The 19,697-nt window shown below is 38.7% G+C and overlaps 2 protein-coding genes across 2 annotated transcripts in view; one reads left to right on the top strand and one right to left on the bottom strand.

Annotated features, from left to right (window-relative positions):
* immt (inner membrane protein, mitochondrial (mitofilin)) overlaps positions 1 to 13,637 on the top strand; it is a 59,058-nt gene extending 45,421 nt beyond the window's left edge. Inside the window, exons 11-14 of the mRNA XM_084550070.1 lie at positions 3,942 to 4,165; positions 4,363 to 4,494; positions 8,746 to 8,875; positions 12,777 to 13,637. Of these exons, the coding sequence (XP_084406196.1) occupies positions 3,942 to 4,165; positions 4,363 to 4,494; positions 8,746 to 8,875; positions 12,777 to 13,384 (1,094 nt within the window). The 3' untranslated portion in view covers positions 13,385 to 13,637. The remainder of the gene's footprint in view (positions 1 to 3,941; positions 4,166 to 4,362; positions 4,495 to 8,745; positions 8,876 to 12,776) is intronic.
* Positions 13,638 to 14,693: 1,056 nt separating this feature from the next.
* Positions 14,694 to 19,697, bottom strand: part of LOC311491404 (fibroblast growth factor 4-like) — a gene marked incomplete at its 3' end in the record, with an annotated part of 257,221 nt that continues 252,217 nt past the window's right edge. Inside the window, exon 3 of the mRNA XM_084549308.1 lies at positions 14,694 to 14,870. Coding sequence (XP_084405434.1) covers positions 14,694 to 14,870 — 177 coding nt within the window. The remainder of the gene's footprint in view (positions 14,871 to 19,697) is intronic.

Here is a 19,697-nt window from a genome sequence, read left to right as displayed (position 1 = left end):
ATGAGCTAAAATTCTTTTACTTGAAAATACTAAGTGTATGTAACCATCTGACCCTATGGGAATATGATAAAAGAACCAAAAGAATAATAAAAATCTTCCTATATTATTCTCTGGCATTTCACATTCTGAAAATAAACTGGTAATCCTAACTGACCCAAGACACTGAATGCTTAATAGGATTAAATATCAGGAACTGACAAAACTGACTTTAGCTCAGGTGTATGTTAACATCTGACTTCAACTGTTAATAGTAGAAAGGTAGAGTTACACTGTTCACCTGGAAGCTGTATTGACATAATTTTCATGACAGTTTTCCTGAGTTACATTTTTACCATGTCTGTACTTCCCTTAGAGTCTAAACTGCACCCACAGACACAAAACAGGAATTTACCTTAAATGGAACCCTAACACAATCATGACAAATGGAATGTTTTACATTCTATTAAATTAAACGTATAAATTAAACATATTTTCAGGTTTTCTTTTGGTTTAGGATTGAAAATGCCTTTGGTGAAATGTCCCTGGTTCTTATCACAAACATCTGCATTTAATTTCAAAGCCCCAGACTCCTGCATTACACCAGCTCAACCCATAACTTGACTGTTATACTCTCCAAATGATGTACACTGCCGGTCAAAAGTTTTAGAACACCACACTTTTCCCAGTTTTTTACTGAAAATGATTCAGTTTAGTGTCTCATTGCACTCTGAAATGAAAGCATAGAACAAATAAGCAATATGAGTTGAAAAAGAAATCATGGAATCAATTTATAGACCAAAATGTATTCTAAACTTTTGACTCTTCAAAGTAGCCACCTTTGGCAGATAGAACAGCTGAACACACTCGTGGCATTCTTTCTACAATAGAAGTCAAATATTCTTCGGAAAGCTCTTCCCAAGTCTGTTGCAGAAATTCCCATAAATGTGTGGCACTTGTAGGTTTCTTGACTTTCACTCTTCTGTCCAGTTCATCCCAAACCAGCTCGATGGGGTTTAAGTCTGGAGACTGTGCTGGCCACTCCATGTTTTCAAGCTTACCATCTTGTTCTTTTTTCCTGAGGTAGTTCTGGCATAGCTTGGACTTGTGTTTTGGGTCATTATCTTGCTGTAGGATGAACCTCTGACCAACTAGGCGCATACCAGAGGGTATTGCATGGTGCTGCAGAATGCTGTGGCAGCCGTTTTGGTTCAGGGTGCCTCTCACTCTATACAAGTCACCAACCCTGGATCCAGCAAAACAGCCTCAGACCATCACACTTCCTCCTCCATCTTTGACAGTTGATGTCACACACTGTGGAACTATCCTCTCGCCTACTCGACGGCGTACAAAGATCCTGTGTGATGAACCGAAGATTTGAAATTTTGATTCATCAGTCCATAATACCTTCTTCCAGTCTTCAGTAGTCCAATGGTGGTGTTTCATGGCCCAGGCGAGCCTCTTTTTCTTATTCTGATATCTTAGCAATGGCTTTCTTGCTGCAGCTCGTCCTGTCAAACCTGCAGCTCGAAGTCTTCTCTTCACAGTTGAAACTAAGACTTACTTACTACGACCACTATTAAGCTGTGCTTGAAGCTGTTGTCCTGTGAGCCGCCTATCACGCAAGCTGTTAACTCTCAGAAACTTGTCCTCTGATTCAGTCGTGTCTTTGGGTCTGCCAGACCTCTTCCTGTCAGAGTTTCCCCCAGTTTCTGAGTGCCTTTTGATGGTGACGAAAACTGTACTCACTAGGGTTGCAAAGGGGTGGAAAATTTCCGGTAAATTTCCGGTAAATTTCCAGAAACTTTCCATGGGAAGTTAAACTGGGGAATTTTGGAAATATTCCAAATTAGAAACTTTCCATGGGAATTATGGGAATTATGGGAATTATTGGGAATTTATGGGAATTAACTGGAAATTGGGGGTAATTTAAACAAACTGTATCATATCCAAACATAAATGTAAATATTTTTTGTCATAAGCAGACATCCATGCAAAATAATACAAAAACATGACATTTCAAAAATAGCTTTCATTTAGCACCTAACTTACCAGATAGTTAGCTACTGTATTAATACATTTTTATTTAATATTTGCAAGTTAAACATTAATAACGTTATAGATCAAATATATTTACCCCATGATATTATCAAAACTTACTTGACTTTATATAGTCCGCGGGCTCAAATGTGTGGCTTCAATAGTCTTGTGCTTTGAGCTCAAAAGTGTGGCCTCCAGGCTTCATGTAGGGGGCGTGGCCTCAATAGCCCTGCAGTAAGCAGTGTGCTGTGTGCATGTGATTGAGGAGTGTACTTGCATTAAATCTGGTTGTTTTAGCCAAGACTATGCTACAATATATTCCCCCCAACTATATTTAAGTTCCCTGTTAAGGGCCAACCTTCAATTTTGTAAATTTCTTATTTATTCCTGTTTATTCCCATATATTCCCGTTAATTCCCATATATTCCCGTTAATTCCCATGGAAAGTTTCCAAATTCCCGGAATTTTGCAACCCTAGTACTCACTGACATCTTGACATTTTTTTTGCAATTTCTCTGTAGGAAAGACCTACATTTTTCATTTTTCAGCAACACACTACTTTCTGCAGTACAGTTCTGTTCACCTGATGCTCATGAGGGTCTGGTACCACATTGTGTTCCAACCAAGGTTATTATCGTTGACGAAAACGAACGAAATAACAAAAACTAAAATTGAAAAAACTATTTAGTTAACTGAAATAAATAAAAACGAGGGGTGGCGAGGTGGTTAGGACTGATGCCTCACAGCGAGAAGGTCACCGGTTCGAATCCATGGGCCGGCTGGGCCTTTCTGTCTGGAGTTTGCATGTTCTCCCTGTGTCTGCGTGAGTTCTCTCCGGGTACTCCAGCTTCCTCCCAAAGACATGCTCATTAGGTTAATTGGTGATATTCTAAATTGGCCATTGGTCGTAGGTGTGAGTGTGAGTGTGAATGGTTGTCTGTGTCCAGGGTGTACCCCGCCTCTCGCCCAGTGATAGCTGGGATAGGCTCCAGCAGACCCCCGCGACCCTTAACAGGAATAAGCGGGTACAGAAGATGAATGAAAAAACTCCACGAATCTCAAAGTCCATTTAAGAAGCTCGTACAAGGCGGCTAATGTTGAGTACCAAAACAAGCTAGCCTCTGTGAGTCCGCCGCTGCCGCCCCCCGAAAGAAAAGGATTAAAGGAATAGTTCACCCAAAATAAAAAGTCAGCCATTATTAACTCACCCTCATTTTTTAAATGTATCTTTTGTTGAATTTTATCATACAATACTCACCCTGACCTTTTTGAATCCTGCACCTGACAAATAACCCAAAGTATGAAAAAACTAAAACTAATACTAAAACTAATAAAAACTAAAACTAAGCATTTTTGGAAACCCACACTAAAAACTAATTAAAACTAACTGAATTGGAGGGAAAAAAAGAAATAAAACTAAACTAAAATGAAAAATCCCAAACTATTGTAACCTTGGTTCCAACACTGCTTATATGCAGACAGAGGAGGTTGTAAGTAACCAAGAAAAGTTGGAACACCGGTAGGAATTAGTAGCACCAGGTTTCAAGGCTGATTCAACCTTCATTGCTGCAGAACAGCTTTAAATTGTTAACCCACTTCATGTTCCCTGGAAGAGGCCTTTTTGTATAATTCTGAAATGTACATTTTTTTTCCAGTTTTGGGTAACCAACCCTTTTTTTTTTTTCTAACCTCTGGCTGTTCAGTACTTACCTTTGTACCATTTCAAGCTTTTCATTGGACTTGCACGACTTGAATTGCAATAAATAACTGGAAAAATTAGGGTGTTCTAAAACGTTTGACCGGTAGTGTACATTTAACCATAGTACATAAAGTATCTGCTTGGAAATAAATTAAGAAACACATCAAGAGTAGGCGTATTTGAATAATGTTCGCATTTTCAAAATAACTTTTTCTTTATATTTGAGCTGGTAAACTGTCAGCAGATGACTTGAATGCCCTGATTGCCCATGCACACCGTCGCATTGAGCAGCTGAATCGAGAGCTGGCTGAACAGCGAGTCAGAGAGCAAATCCACATTGATGTAGCGCTAGAGCAGCAGAAGCTGGAGGACCAGAAAATGCTGGAGAAAGCTGTCAACACCGCCCTGCAGCATGTCAAAGAAGAGGCCCGGTTGGAGCAGGAGAGGAAGGTACGGGAAAGGTGGTTTTTCATTTGCTGATGTGGAACTTGCATTGGAACCACCAAGATTTAGCAGTGCTATGCTATGAATGTGAACACAAGTTCCTTGGAGAGAGCTTTGAAATGGTTACTGAGCTTAGGAGGTTATCAACTTATCAATTATTATCAATGCACCTTATCACAATCAATCATTTTTTGTGTGTGTAGCTGGCTGAGTCAAGGGAAGTGATGGAAGCAGAGATGAGGACACAGCTGCGACGGCAGGCAGCTGCTCACACAGACCATGTCCAGGATGTCCTCAGAGTCCAGGAACAGGAGCTGAGAGCAGAGGCTGAGCAGGTTTCTGCACTGTCTACTGATTTTTGAATTATGTCTAGGTTTATGTATTGAACATCAGTTTTTGACATTCATTGTCTTGCTTACCAACTATTCAACACTGTTTCATGTTAGATTTTTTTCACACATCTGTATATCACAAAGATAGCCTGAGTGAACACAGTCATCGATCGATAGACCATTGACCAGAATGAGCTGGGTTTCAGCTTGACTGGCTTGTCTTCTGTCATGCCTAATCAGTCTCAGCTCCATCCTACATTAACACATATGATCCAGAAAATGGTTCATATAGTGCACACAGTGATACAGACAGGCTAAATTCTTGTTGCAGTGCACGTTTTTCACTGTGAATACAGAAAACGCAAAGTTTGCTAATTGTGAAGCTAAAATAAGCTGTTGAGATGTATTTTGTTTTTGTTTTTTGCAAGGTTTTCGCACATTAATGCTAGAATTAATTACATTACATTACATTAATTCACTTACAAAACAATAATTTAACTTACCAAAAAAAAATTACAAAAATTACTCAGATCCTTGATGTTGCTTAGCACAGTTTACAGCACAACTACTCATTTTGTAGGTTTCAAACACATGTTTTTACATTCCTACTCTCACTCTTCTCCTTGACCACTTCATGGAGCAGTTGTCAATCACAACTGTCAATCATAATAATTTCACATCCTGTTTTTATAGCATCAAATAACTAACTAACTATGAACACTTGAACGTGGATAAAAATTATTTGATGCGTACTGTAGTGTTTTAGTTGGCCCAAGTCCCGTCCAAGTGGAACTTAAGACCTATACTGCACCCAGCCACCAGGGGGAGTGCCACATGGTTTGGTTTCACTTTTGAGGAGCTGTCCTTGCCTCCTGTTGTTCTACTGTCTATGGTTCCATTGTATATCCAATGCCTTTTTTTTTTGTAAGCTCTTTGTTGACCATTGCCCTTGTAGTAGCATGCAGACAAGAAGGCGTTAGAAAAGTCCCACAGTAACAGCTGAGATTTATTTGGAGTTGATCACTCACTTCAAATGAAGACTGGTGTGTATTATTTCACATGTACGGTGTACATTTTAGGACATCCTCAGCTGTCAGACTCAGGTGTCAGACATCAGATGAAAAAGCATCAGATCTCAGGAAAACCGCTGTCAAGTTTACGGAATTACACGGTCGCGTCTCAGACATCAGATGAAAAGGAGTCAGGTCTCAGGAAAAGCGCTGTCAGACAAAAAGTTCTCAGATGAAAAGTTCTCAGAGTCAGGTCTCAGGAAAAGCGCTGTCAGACAAAAAGTTCTCAGATGAAAAGTTAGCAGAGTCAGGTCTCAGGAAAACCGCTGTCAGACAAAAAGTTCTCAGAGTCAGGTCTCAGGAAAAGCGGAGTCAGACGAAAAATTCTCAGATGAAAAGTTATCAGAGTCGGGTTTCAGACATCAGACGAAAAAGAGTCAGGTCTCAGGAAAACCGCTGTCAGAAAAAGCGGAGTCGGACGAAAAGATCTCAGATGAAAAGTTATCAGAAGCTGAAAAAATATCCCGTGTCATCGCGACATGATACGTCATCAAAATGCGACCGCCATAGCAACAGTTGCCCCCATGACGTGCCATTGCGGCCGCCATTATGGACTGAAAACTAAAGGAAAACGGCGAAAAATAATGGGAGTCAATGGCACTGAACCAACTTAACATAACAAATGTAAAGTAATCTTAAATTTTTCTGGCCGTCATATCTAAATATGAAAACAATTTAAAATACATTAATGAGGATGACCGACGTTAAATGACAGAAAATGTTACGTCTATGTGTTGGTTATGCATGGCCTAATTACCCTTAGGAAAAAGTAGGCTACTATAGGAATCTTATAGTATTTTGGGACAAAATATTATAGTAATCTTATAGGAATACTATAGTAATTTGGGACATACTATAGAAGTACTATAAGACTACTATAGAAATACTATAGCGGCTCTAGGATATTATAGAGGTATTACAGAACATAACATACTTCTGTGATGTTCTGTAATACCTCTATAATATTTTATAGCCGCTACAGTATTTCTATAGTAGTCTTATAGTACTTCTATAACCCAAATTACTATAGTATTCCTATAAGATTACTATAATATTTTGTCCCAAAATACTATAAGATTCCTATAGTACTTTTTCGTCCCCCACCGAATCTGCTTCATTAGCCTACCACTTACGGTTTGCAAAGATACAATTATAAAATTACTGCAAACCTTTAATCTATCAATATTTATGTTCTATTATGCATTTTCCTTGTTATATGAATAACAGAAATTCATGAAATAATATATAGGCAGACACACAGTAATAAGATATTTATTCAAATGTTGATTTTGAAATTAGTGAACATCACCATATATTAGGCAGACACAGTAATGATATATTTATTCACAATGTTGATTTGGAAAAATAAAAAAATAAAATTATAAATGAACATTTCTAAAGACAGTTAGTCTTTTACAAAGAATATCACAAAAATATTAACAACTTGTTTTTTCAACATCTCCTTCAGTGAAAGTGCACACAGTGAACGTTTCAATGGCAAGAACAAAAACAATCTGTGAATGTCCTATTACCACTATTTCATCCACCACACTCAAAACACCAATTTTATTCTAAAAAAGCATGTCTATGCTATGGAAAATAAATGCGATCTAATAATCATTAGTTTATAAAGCAAACTTGACAGAGATGCACTAGCCTAACATTCATGCAGATTTGCAAACGCTAACAATGCTGTCATTCACGTTCAACATTCAAGTTAAATCACGACATCATTAAAATATTTCCACTTAAATGAGTTATTACCTTTGTGCATCCTTTGGAAATCGATGGAATGCCAAATCGCTTCTGGTGGAAACAAATGATCTGCTTCTGATAATTCTTGCAATTTATTGCAGAACACTGCTTGCGTTTTGACCACTTGCTCATCTTCGCTTCTATACTCTTTGGTTGTGTGGCGTGCAAACTGGCGCTAACGATTTCAGCAGCTTTCAGTCCATAATGGTGGACGCGCCTCCGCAGCGCCATCTACAGACTGTTACACATAACACAACAGAGTTTCGCCTCTTGGGCTTCTATACTCTTTGGTTGTACTGGCGGAACAGTTGTTGAAGCTCTGATCTGCAGACAGCATTCAAAATTAAACAAAACATTAAGTTAATTAGGTTAACGTGACATGAAATATATCTACTTTAAGTTATGTTTTTACTAGGTCTGCAATTCACGTAAGCAAAGGTTAGCTAACCTAGGCTACGTTAAAACACAAATATTACCGTTATTGGCTAAACATGTCTATAACATTGGATCACTTTTTACATTTTCTTATCATTTCTACATCTAACCAAGCGCTAAATATATCATGGCACTGACAGAATAAATGTATTAAGCAAAATATTAAACTCACCGTTCTGTATCACCGTCTTCTTTTCACGCTCTCACACAGTAGGCTGCGTATGGCGGTCGCATTTTGATGACGTATCATGTCGTGACGACGCGGGATATTTTTTCAGCTTCTGATAACTTTTCATCTGAGATCTTTTCGTCCGACTCCGCTTTTTCTGACAGCGGTTTTCCTGAGACCTGACTCTTTTTCGTCTGATGTCTGAAACCTGACTCTGATAACTTCTCATCTGAGAATTTTTCGTCTGACTCCGCTTTTCCTGAGACCTGCCTCTGAGAACTTTTCATCTGAGAACTTTTTGTCTGACAGCGCTTTTCCTGAGACCTGACTCCTTTTCATCTGATGTCTGAGACATGACTGTGTAATTCCGTAAACTTGACAGTGGTTTTCCTGAGACCTGATGCTTTTTCATCTGATGTCTGACACCTGAGTCTGACAGCTGAGGATGTCCTAAAATGTACACCGTACACATGAGCTTGTTGAGTGGTTGATTCTGAACACAGACCTAGGTTATTTTAAGTTTTTGTATTTATATTGCATATTTATAAATTTCATATTTAGTTTTACATAAATATTGATTCTAGTTTGAACCCATGTACTATTCCCTTTTATATCTTGAATTTTGTGTTTACTCTGATGAGATGCACACAAAAATAAGGGGGAGGGGGAAATACTTCACAGTAGTGCATACTTGTGTATAATTTTCTTGTTACAGGCCTGGATGAATAGATTCAGTCAGGTTGGTGCCTGTATAATGCACCTGTCCACTTTTACTTTGCCATGGTGCAAGTCATCTTTCAAAGCTCTGCTGTTGGCTGTTTTCAGGTCCTGAACAGTAACATGCTGGAACAGGAGACACGCCACCGTCAGCTGAGCCAGGAACAGCTTGAGAACTTCACTCTGGATATGAATACTGCCTATGCAAAACTTAAGGGAATGGAAGAGGCCATAGACAGTAAGATACACAGGCATACATGAAAATAGACAAAGAAAACCACTGGAATGATCAATATAGACTAAAACCTATATTGTTAGTCCCATACTGTTGGAAAAATAGTTTAACTTATCAACATCATCGTTGATTCTGGCCAACATGTGTTCATAGGATGCAACCTCCAACATTAATTCCATCCCTTTTTTAATATCTGGAGAGGATGTACTTTTCCAAAAGAATCATTCAGGCAGCTTTAACAACCCCTAACTTTATCACTACAAGGGCATATTTTGATATATTGGGCTGTTCTGTTTGGTCCCCCAGTAGGCATAATCTTGGTGATACAGGTACTGTTAACCCCACCCATTTCCCTATGTATCCAATTCCTTTTTTCCAGAATGGGTTAATGAGTTTATACTCCCAGATAGCAAGAATGTTCCTGTCTCTTCCTGACATTTCCAGCATAATTATTAACCAGCAAGCCCATTCTATAAAGTTTAGATGGGGTGAAATAAAACCTATGAATTATTCTGTACTGAGTAAATTTCCCCTTAGCCTCCTTTATATATTTCCCTGCATTTGCTAATATTCTTAGCCAAATTTCATCATTCAGCCTGCATCCTAGGTGTTTCTGCCAGACATATCTCAGATTTTTACTGATATTTTCCTGTAATCCATTAGATATTTTGTAAACCACAGCTGCCCTCTGTGCTATACCAGGTAACTCCAGAAAATCCATCACTGGATTCTTGTCTTGAATGAATTGGCCCTTAGTTATGCTGTCCCTACTTTGTAAGACTTTCCAAAAACTATCTTTACTTTCCAAATCATATTTTTGCTTAAGTTCAGAAAAAGAAATAAACACTCAGAGTATAGGTCATTTACGTTCCATATTCCTTTCATAAGCCATTGATTCCAGTAGACAGTCTTTTTCCTGATACATATGGCAAGGTAGTGCCATATAGAGGCATATGATTGTCTTAAGTGTGGCATACCACACATCCTGTGTACTTCTCTCCAGTCTTAGAATGAGCCAATACTGGGTTTGAGAAATAGCCCTGTCCATTAGTAGTTCAAGCATATGAGAGAACATCCAAAGGCTTGTAGGGGCTTAATAGTTCCTACTCAGTTCTGATCCATCCCAGCTCCGATTCAGTTCAAATGCTAGATTATATAGCCTAACGTTGGGTAGAGTCATTCCTCCTATGTCCCGTGGTGACCACATTTTCTTTATATTAATCCTTGGTCTTTTCTTGTCCCATAAAAAGTCTTTGATAATTCTGTCAAATTGCTTATAAAGCTGTGGTGTTACACAAACAGGTAACATCATGGAAACATAATTGAGTTGTGGGGCAACCACCATTTTAATCAAATTAATTTTCCCCCATAAAGTAAGTTTCATTTTTCCCCATTTGTCCAAATTCAGTTTTATCTTTTGAGGGAGTGGTTATAAATTGGTCAACATTATTTCATCCAAATTTGGATTTAATTGGATACCCAAGTATGTCATACCTGAAGGCATCCATTTGAAATTAAGTGATTTAACACAACTAGAGTGGCATGTGCTTGATAAAGGCATGGCCTCCGATTTGTGCCAATTTATCTTATAACCTGATAATTTGGAGTATGTGTTAATACACTCTAATAACACTGGCAGAGAATTGACAGGGTGTGCTATCACTGCTAAAATATCATCAGCATACATCAACAGCTTGTGCTCTCTCCCCCCAAGCACACCTTTAATCGCAGCCCTGCCTAGTCCCCTTGGAAAGGCAGAAAAAGTTTGATATCAATCCATTTATGAGAACAGCTCCTCTCGGATTGTAATAGAGCATCTTCACCAATTACAGAAATCAGTCCCGAATCCAAACTTGGAAAGGGCTAACATAAGAAACCCCCACTCCACCCGGTCAAAAGCCTTCTCGGCGTCAAGTGAAAGGGCTGCGACTGGTACCGAATTGGAGTGGTTCATATATATGAGATGTATAAGTTTTCGCATATTATCAATGAATCCTACTTGATCACCATTTATGATGTCTGGTAATACTTTCTCTACACGTGATGCCAGTGTCTTTGTCAAGATCTTAAAATTTACACCTAGAAGGCTTACAGGTCTGAAATTAGATGGTTCTGATGTATCTCTGTCTTTCTTAGGTATTAAAGTAATTAATGCATCATTAAATGAATTCAGGCAGAGTACCTGTTTCAGATGCTTCCTTATACACCTTAAGCAGAATGGGAGCCAAAATATCAACATATTTCTTGTAATATTCAACTGGAAAGCCATCCATTCCTGAGGACTTAGCAGTTTTCATGGAGAGAATAGTAGTTCTAATCTCTTCTTCTGTTATAGGAGCATCCAACTGTTCTTTTTGTTAATTTAGGATAGTAGATCTGCGAAAAATGTCTCCGCTTCTTCTATGTCAGGTGTACCGGCGGATGTGTAAAAATCTTTATAAAACTTTTCAAAAACGGTAATCAGAGGTTCTATAGATTTAAACCTTTCAAACCAGAATAGAGTTAAAATATGTGGGAAAAAGCTTGTAGATACCACTACTTGACCAATAATTAAACATAGTGCTTCTTAAAAGTATTTGCACCCCTCAGAATTTTCTACAATTCTACAGCAAAATTACTCAAAACATCACCAAATATCCAAACAAGTCGTGAGAATAGACAAAGAGAAATATTATGCTTTTGCATTTGTTTATTCAGTAAATTGAGCTAATATTACATATCTTTGAAGTTCACAAGTAAGTGCATTTCTAGCATTACTAATTAATTGCAAGGCCAAATTAGAGTCCATCTGTTCAGAAGTGCTTCCAGTCAATGTAATGAGACTGAGGTGTGGTTCACTGACCCATTTTTTTTAAAAGAATGATTAGTCACCTTCTTATCTTCACAACACATGTTTGATGTGTATGATGGAATGGAAAAGGGAGCTTTCTAAGGACCTCAGGAAAAGAGTGGTTGGAGATCATCAGGTTGGAAAAGGTTACAAAAACATCCCTTAAGAGTTTTGAATCTGAAAATCCACAGTCAGACAGAACACATGGATGACGTTTAAGATGACTGTTACCCTCCACAGGACTGGTCAACCAACAAAGATCACTCCAAAAGCAAGAGGCAGAATAGGCCAAGAGGTCACAAAGGAACCCAGGGTAACTTTGAAGCAACTTAAGGCCTTTCTCACATGTTAATGTTCATGAATCCACCATCAGGAGAACATTAAACAATCTTGGTGTGAAACCAAAGTAGAATTATTTGGTTTAAATGAGAGCCGTCATGTTTGGCGACAAAAGAACAAAAAATCTTTTACTTTGACGGTCACACTTCCGGCCTCTTTCTGCAGCTGTAACCTGAACTGAGGAAGGTTCAGATCCTCTAGACAGCAGTCAGTTAACAACTTCACACCCTATTGTAACAGAGGGAAGGAGGCTGCAAATCAACAATTTGATGGTGAAGTTCGTTGTCTAAAGTTATTAGACCTTTAGATGCTAAAAACTTTGGCAGAGATATATCTGACCTTAATCCAATGGTAATGTTGTAGAAGGACCTGAAGCAACCAGTCTATGTGAGGAAACCCACCCAACACCTCAGAACTGAAGCATTTCTGTGCTGAGGAACACTGTAGACGACTAATGGAGGTTACCAGATACGCTTAGTTGCTGTTATTGCTGCACAAGAGGGGTCTTACCAGATTTATTCATTTCTTTATTAATTTTCTTGATAAGTAAATGCACAAGTATAATATTTTTGTTTTGTTGAGTTCTCGTCTACTTTCAGGAGTGGTGGAATGAGAGGTTTGATGAGAGGTCTGAACTTGTGGCAGAATAAGAGCTTTGAAAAGAGCGTTGTAATGTAACATGTTAAGAGCTCTATTAAACGCTCATGTAAACAGCTCATTGTCTTTTGATTGCAGGCCATGCGATAGCAGATGAAGAGGCTCGTAAAGGTCACCAGCTATGGCTCTCTGTGGAGGCTCTGAATTACACTTTAAAGACTTCCAATATTGACTTGCCCACCATGCCTCTAGAGAGAGTTGTTCAGGCTGTGCGAGACAGCTGCCATGACAATGACTTTGCCTTGGCCTTGGCATCAGCTCTTCCTGAAGAATCCCTTCACCGTGGTGTGTATAGTGAGGCCTCTCTTCGTGCCCGCTTCAACTCCCTGCGATCACTGGCCCGCCGGGTCGCTCTCATTGATGAATCTCATAACTCCTTGTACCAGTATTTCCTGTCCTACCTTCAGGCTGCATTGCTGTTTGAGGATAAACACGAAGCCCCACCCACCCAACTGAGCAGTGCGGATTTAGATACATTCAAGCTTCTGTCATTTGCTAGCTACTGCTTAGAGCATGGGGATCTTGAATTGGCAGCTAAACTTGTGAATCAGTTGAGAGGAGAGGCCAGGAAAGTGGTGGAAGACTGGCTGACTGAAGCCAGACTCACACTGGAAACCAGGCAGGTAGTCAGTTTGCTGTCTGCTTATGCAAATGCTGTGGGGTTGGGAACCACACACGCTTCATAGCCTGCCACTGTAATGTGGCAACTCCATTGGAAAGTCACATTGAAAGGTTTGCTATGAGATATAATTGATTCAACCTGTGAGTCTGGTCTTGTCAACAGGCCAACAGATTTGGTTTTGTTATTTATCACTATCAAATCCCCATTCTTTCTTTGCCCTCATGTCATGGTAACGTAATCCTAACATTCACTGAATGATGAATACTGCAAATATAAAATAAAGAAGAATTTCACCAAGAATGCTGTCTGTTAAATTTATCTGTACGCTTAAACTGAGCTTAAAATAGGGTGTGGTGGGATGTCTAAATGCCGTTACCTGGTAATATCTATATCAGGTTTTAAAGGACTTTGGTTTTGAAAACCAGGTAGTTTTATGTGTGAATTCTTTATTGCCCTGGCATCAAAATAATTTCATCAGAAATATTTCTTCAAAGATAAAGAGAGTGCCCCTTTAGACCTACTTTCCTGCTCTTTTTATTAAGCCACTGACACAAGAAATTAGAGAAAAGAAATACATATACTTGCTTAGAGACACAAACTTAAAAAGTGTTTCATATCTGTTCAACGGAACTGTCAATTAGGTCATACTCATGCCGCAGAAACAAAGCAACTACATCAAAGAAAAAGTGTGATCATTCGGGCTGATCAAATCAACAATTATTAGCATATACTGAGGAAGAAAAAAAATCTGTGTTTGGATGCATAAACACATTTCCATCTATGGCAGTCCAATGTGGCAGGATCATCTCCATCGTAAAGAATACACCATTACAACCTCCAGCCAAGTGAAGAACACTCACCCGGAGGTGCAAGCTGTTCAGTAGTCTCAACAACTGAAAGACCAGATTAGACTTTGTCAAAAGCATCTAAAGAAAGCCAGACTGATTCTGGATCTTTAACCTATTTGAGAATGATTGTAAGAAAAACTGTAGGGCTAATAAGGCTTCATTAGCATCATCTGTAAAACACTGGTGTCATGGCATGGACGTGCATGGCTTTCACTTGGCATTGGATCACTAGTGCTTATTGAAGCACTGGGATGAATTATGAATTGTACAGCTATATACACTCACTTGCCAGTTCATTATTAATCCTAGTGTGAAAAGTCTAAGTCTTAGCTTCATGAACGTTATACTATTCAACATTTGTTTAAAATAACAGAACTGTTGGTTCAACAGGACAGAGATTTGCATATATGTTACATTTTCTTATAGTAGAGCTATCTTTGAGCCCAATCTTGCTGATGGCAATGGTAACACCAAGACTGCTTAATGGATCTTCATTCACAGCCTGTTGATGCCACATTTTATTGATCATATCCTGGGAAGGAAGTGTGTCATCGTCATGGCGGGTGTAACCCGGTTCCCTCTTTTGGTTTTGCCGATCTTGCTGAGACCAATGTACATGCCAGTGTAGGTAGCTGATTCATAGGCATTATAGTTGTTGGCCAGAAGATTCTCCTTGAACTTACATTCATCGTTATAGTAGCCCTGAGGAGAGGAGGAAGATAAAAACAGAGACATACTATTAATCATCATTTTAGCATCTGTGACATGAACATTTATCATGTTTCTCTCTGATCAAGAGAGAGATGTGAATAAACTAGTAAGATCATTTTTTTTTTTTTTTTTTGCATTTTTGTTTTACAAAGAAACAAATGACTAAATATCAGTGATGCCCAGTATTGTGCATGAACATGTTCAATAAACAGCCCGCTAAACATTAGACATTAGACAGCTGGAGGACATGCAGATCATGTCTATAGTCAATAAAGTTCATTCATTCATTCATTCATTCATATTGCATCTGTCAGTCCAAGACCAATTCTGGTCGTCTACACAACATACAATCTTGGTCCATTATCTGGACGTTTAACCATGACCTGACTTACACGTCAATATGCAGTTTAACATTTGAACGTCAGACTAGGTCATAAGGATGTCTAAGACAGGTGCAGGAAATTAACATGAATGTAATTATAGTGCCTAAAAATATTCATGTTAACCGAAGCTTTATAGCAGATGCAGATAAAGCGACTTGGTCAATTGGCAGTTACTTCAGCGCATTTCGCAATTCCATTTTCATCTTCTGTAACCACTTGTCTTGTGAGGGGTCGTGGGGGGCTACCTATCCCAGCTGTCATCGAGTGAAAGGTGGGGTACACCCTGGACAGTCGCCAGCCTGTCACAGGGCTAACACAGAGAGACAGACAACCTTTCACACTCACACCTACGGCCAAATTAGAATCACCAATTGACCTAACAAGCATGTCTTTGGACGGTGGGAGGAAGCTGGAGTACCCGAAGAGAACCCACGCAGACACAGGGAGAACATGCAAACTCCACACAGAAAGGCCCATCTGGCCCCTAGATTCGAACTCGGAGCCTTCTTGCTGTGAGGCATCAGCAATTCCATTTTTAATATTTTATTATTTTATTATTCTTGAATACACACAATATTGTGTATGTAGTTTTTTTGTTCCCATTTTATTTTATTTTTTTTTATTTTTTTTTATTTTATATACATTTTTATGTGTTTATTTAGTGGATCCCTACTGATTTTGTTGCGAGTTTTATTGGTCCATGCAAACGAAGTTGCAGGATCCCTATTGTTTTTCTTCTGATTTTTCTTCTTCTTCTTCTTCTTCTTCTATTTCTTCTTCTTCTTCTTCTTCTATTTCTTCTTCTATTTCTTCGCCTTAATGTTCTCCGTACCTGCAAATGTCTGCCCAGGACAAACTGCAAGGGCACAGGGCATCAAACATGGTAACTTGGCAGAAGTCCTGCCATTCTACTTTGCCAAGATCTCAATACATATGCCTGTGGCTAGGTGGTGCTATAATAACCCAATTTACGTTTTGGCTCATATCTTGAGAACCGTGTGCCCTAGAAACAAAATTCTTTCTCCCTCTGATTCCTTATATAGCCCTGGTTCTAATGGAGTAGGGCCCATTTCCGCCTGCCTTTTTTTCTCTGCCATTTAGAAAAAAGTGCACCTAAAAGCAAAATCAACTCCTAGCACATTCATCAAATTCTCACCAAACTTGCCATGCATTATTTATGAACAAAGATAATGAAAATTCTTCAAAACAACTTCAGCATGGTTATTGATGCAAAGTTAATGGCTAATTAATTTGTATGGCGTGCAACAGCATAACTCAAAAGCTAATATGACTGATGATAATATGATTCTGTACAAGCACCCCAACTTTTGTGACCCTTGGTCTCTAGGGGGCGCTACACAAGCAACATTTCAGTATGTCAAAAACTGCAATAGCTAACTTCATGAAATTTGGCATACACAACCTGTAACATATTGTGTAGACGCCCATCAAGTTGCGTGACATTACATCTACAGGGGGCGCTACACATGACACGCAAATATTTTCTATGACTTTAAGGCCTATAATTTTTGAAGCATTCACCCAATCCTTATGAAACTTAGCAACCGTCTCTATAATATGCTTGCATACAATCATGCCACGTTTTGTGAAATTCGGGCTGTAGGGGGTGCTACAACGACTACATGTCAACAGTAAACTGCTTGACATTTGACAATAATAATCTGTGGATGACTCCTTACAAGCCCACCAAGTTTCGTGCAATACAGTCTTATAGGGGGCGCTACTGGTGACTTATGCCTCTGTGTCCCGCTCGGGGACGACTTGGCCACGGCATGGACACCTTTATGATCACTTGTGATCATCTAGTCATCTAGTTATTATTATTTTTCTTCGTCGCCTTCGTCGACAAGCTGCAAAGGCCAAAGGCATCAAAGTTGGTAAGTTGGTAGAAGTCCTAGCATGTCACTTTGCCAAGGTGTCAATACACATGCCTACAGCTAGGTGGCGATACAATAAGCCAATATACATTTTGGCCAGAGCCCGTCTACGGAGAGCCTCGCCACTCTCTATTAAGTCCCATTGTAACGAACAGTTCAGAAGCCGGAAGTTCACTGAGAGTGGAAGTTCTCCCCTTATTAGACATTCTCTGTTTTGGCTCATATCTCGAGAACTGTGTGCCCTTAAAACACAATTCTTTCTCCCTCTGATTCCTCAGATAGCCTCAGTTCTAATGGACTAGGCCACGCCCATTTCCGCCTGACATTTTTTTACCACCATTTTGAAAAAAATGCACCTTACAGCAAAATCAACTCCTCCTGGCCCATTCATCCAATTCTCACCAAACTTGGAATGTATCATTTATGGAAAAAAATAATGAAAAGTTCTGAAATGAACTTTAGCAGGGTTATTAATTACAAAGTTAATGGCGAATTAATTTTTATGGCGTGCAACAGTATAACTCAAAAGCTAATATTTTGTGAAGTGTATACCCAAACTTTTTTTTATAAATTAAAGTTTTTTATTATTTTTCATAATTATAAACAAGAAACAAACAACCATACATATGAACAAATAAAACAGACAGAATGGAGGTGACGAAAACGAAAATAAGAAACAAATAAAAAAAAAAAGACATAGGCGATTAGGTAGGCGATTCAAGAAATAACATACATTCGGATGCGAGGGGCAGTCCATTATTCAGGTAGAGTGTATGGCCTAATACATATCAATACAAGACAATAAAGAATATCTATACATGGTTTAGCTGTTCTCTCTTGATAATATTTACCAAAACTATCCCACTGTTCGTTTGTCATGTCATTTTCAACATTTTCTCACATGCAGTTTCCATCATCTGAGTTCTCCGCATATTCAGCGTGGGAACTTGAGGCTCCTTCCAACACCTTAAAATTGTCCGTGAGATTCCAAAAATATGTTTATTTAAGTATGATACCATAGTTCTGTCTCCACGGAGACGTGGTCTTGGTGACCTGGGACGTTCACAATTTAGCCATTTGCCCATATAATCTATTATACTTTCCCACAGGGGGAAGATCTTAGAACATTCCCATAATGCATGTATAAATGTGCCCCTTTTTTCCCACACTTTCAGCATAGGTCATTGTTAAGTAAACCCATTCTATTAGTCTTGATGGGGTAAAATAATATCTGTGAATTATTTTATACTGAATAAATTTGCCTCTGGCTTCTCTTATGTATTTTTCAGTGTTGGAAAGAATCCCCTCCCATGTTTTTTCGTCCAGCGTGCAAGAGAAATCCTTCTCCCATATCTGCTTGAGATTACTACAACCATTACTGTTTGTCCAAGGACACATTTCATACCATTTTGATGCTTTATGATGAATTTTAGGTAGCTGTAAATAACACTCAACTGGACCCTTATCCTGACCGGCGGGAACAATCTCTTTAATACAGTGTCCAATTCGTAAATATTTCCAAAAGTGGCCTCCACCCTCTAAGTGAAAATTTTTCCTTAAATCTGGCATATGGAAGGAAATTACCATTTTCAAATAAATCCTCTGTTATTCTAATATCTTTTCTTAGCCACTGAGCCCAAGAAATAGTCTGTCTGTCTATCTCTATTTTTCGATTATGCCATATGGGTGCATATTTTTGAGTATACTGAGAAATTTTACATCTCTTATGTACCGGTTGCCAAACAATTTTCGAATGTTCTAGAATAGGGTTGATCATTTTATTTTTCTCATGTTTGACTATTTGTGCAAGAACCTCAATACGTTGAAAGGGGGAGGTGAGTTCCCGCTCAATCAGGACCCAGTCCAAACCGGCACCGGTTTCATCCCAGTGTTTTGTAAGCTTGGCAACGCTATAATACTTTATGTTCGGTAATGACAAACCCCCTCTCTTCTTTGACTCACATAATTTATCTACACGAATTCGAGTTTTTTTATCATTTTGTCATCTTATTAACTGTTGTTTTGGAATGCATGTGGGTATCATCCCAATTAAGTAATTTATTTGTGGTGCTACAACCATTTTTATTGTATTCACTTTACCCCATAAAGTCAGACGTAGTTTACTCCAGTTGTCCAAATTAACTTGGATTTTATCTAAAACTTTTTCCATGTTAGTTGTCATAATTACCCGTATGTCTAGGTCTAATTCTATACCCAGATATTTCATCCCTTTTGGTAACCACTAGAAATTAAAGGAAGATAGCTGACTGGATGAACATGTTTGAGACACTGGCATGGCTTCTGATGTGTGCCAATTAATCCAATAACCAGAGACTTTAGAATATGCTTCTATAATTTCTAGTAAAACTGACACCGAACTGGTTGGATCCCGAGTCAATACCAAAATATCGTCAGCATAAAGAAATAATTTGTGTTTCCTGCCGCCTCCAATGACTCCCTTAATTCTTGACTCTGCTCTGATCAATGCAGCCCGGTTCTAAGAAAATTGTGAACAATAGCGGGCTTAGGCTGCGCCC

The sequence above is a fragment of the Chelon labrosus genome, assembly GCF_963514085.1.
Source record: "Chelon labrosus genome assembly, chromosome: 8".
Classification (NCBI taxonomy): Eukaryota; Metazoa; Chordata; class Actinopteri; order Mugiliformes; family Mugilidae; genus Chelon; species Chelon labrosus.
The sequence above is the reverse complement of the archived record's forward strand: the minus strand, read 5'-3'. Positions and strand labels throughout refer to the sequence as shown.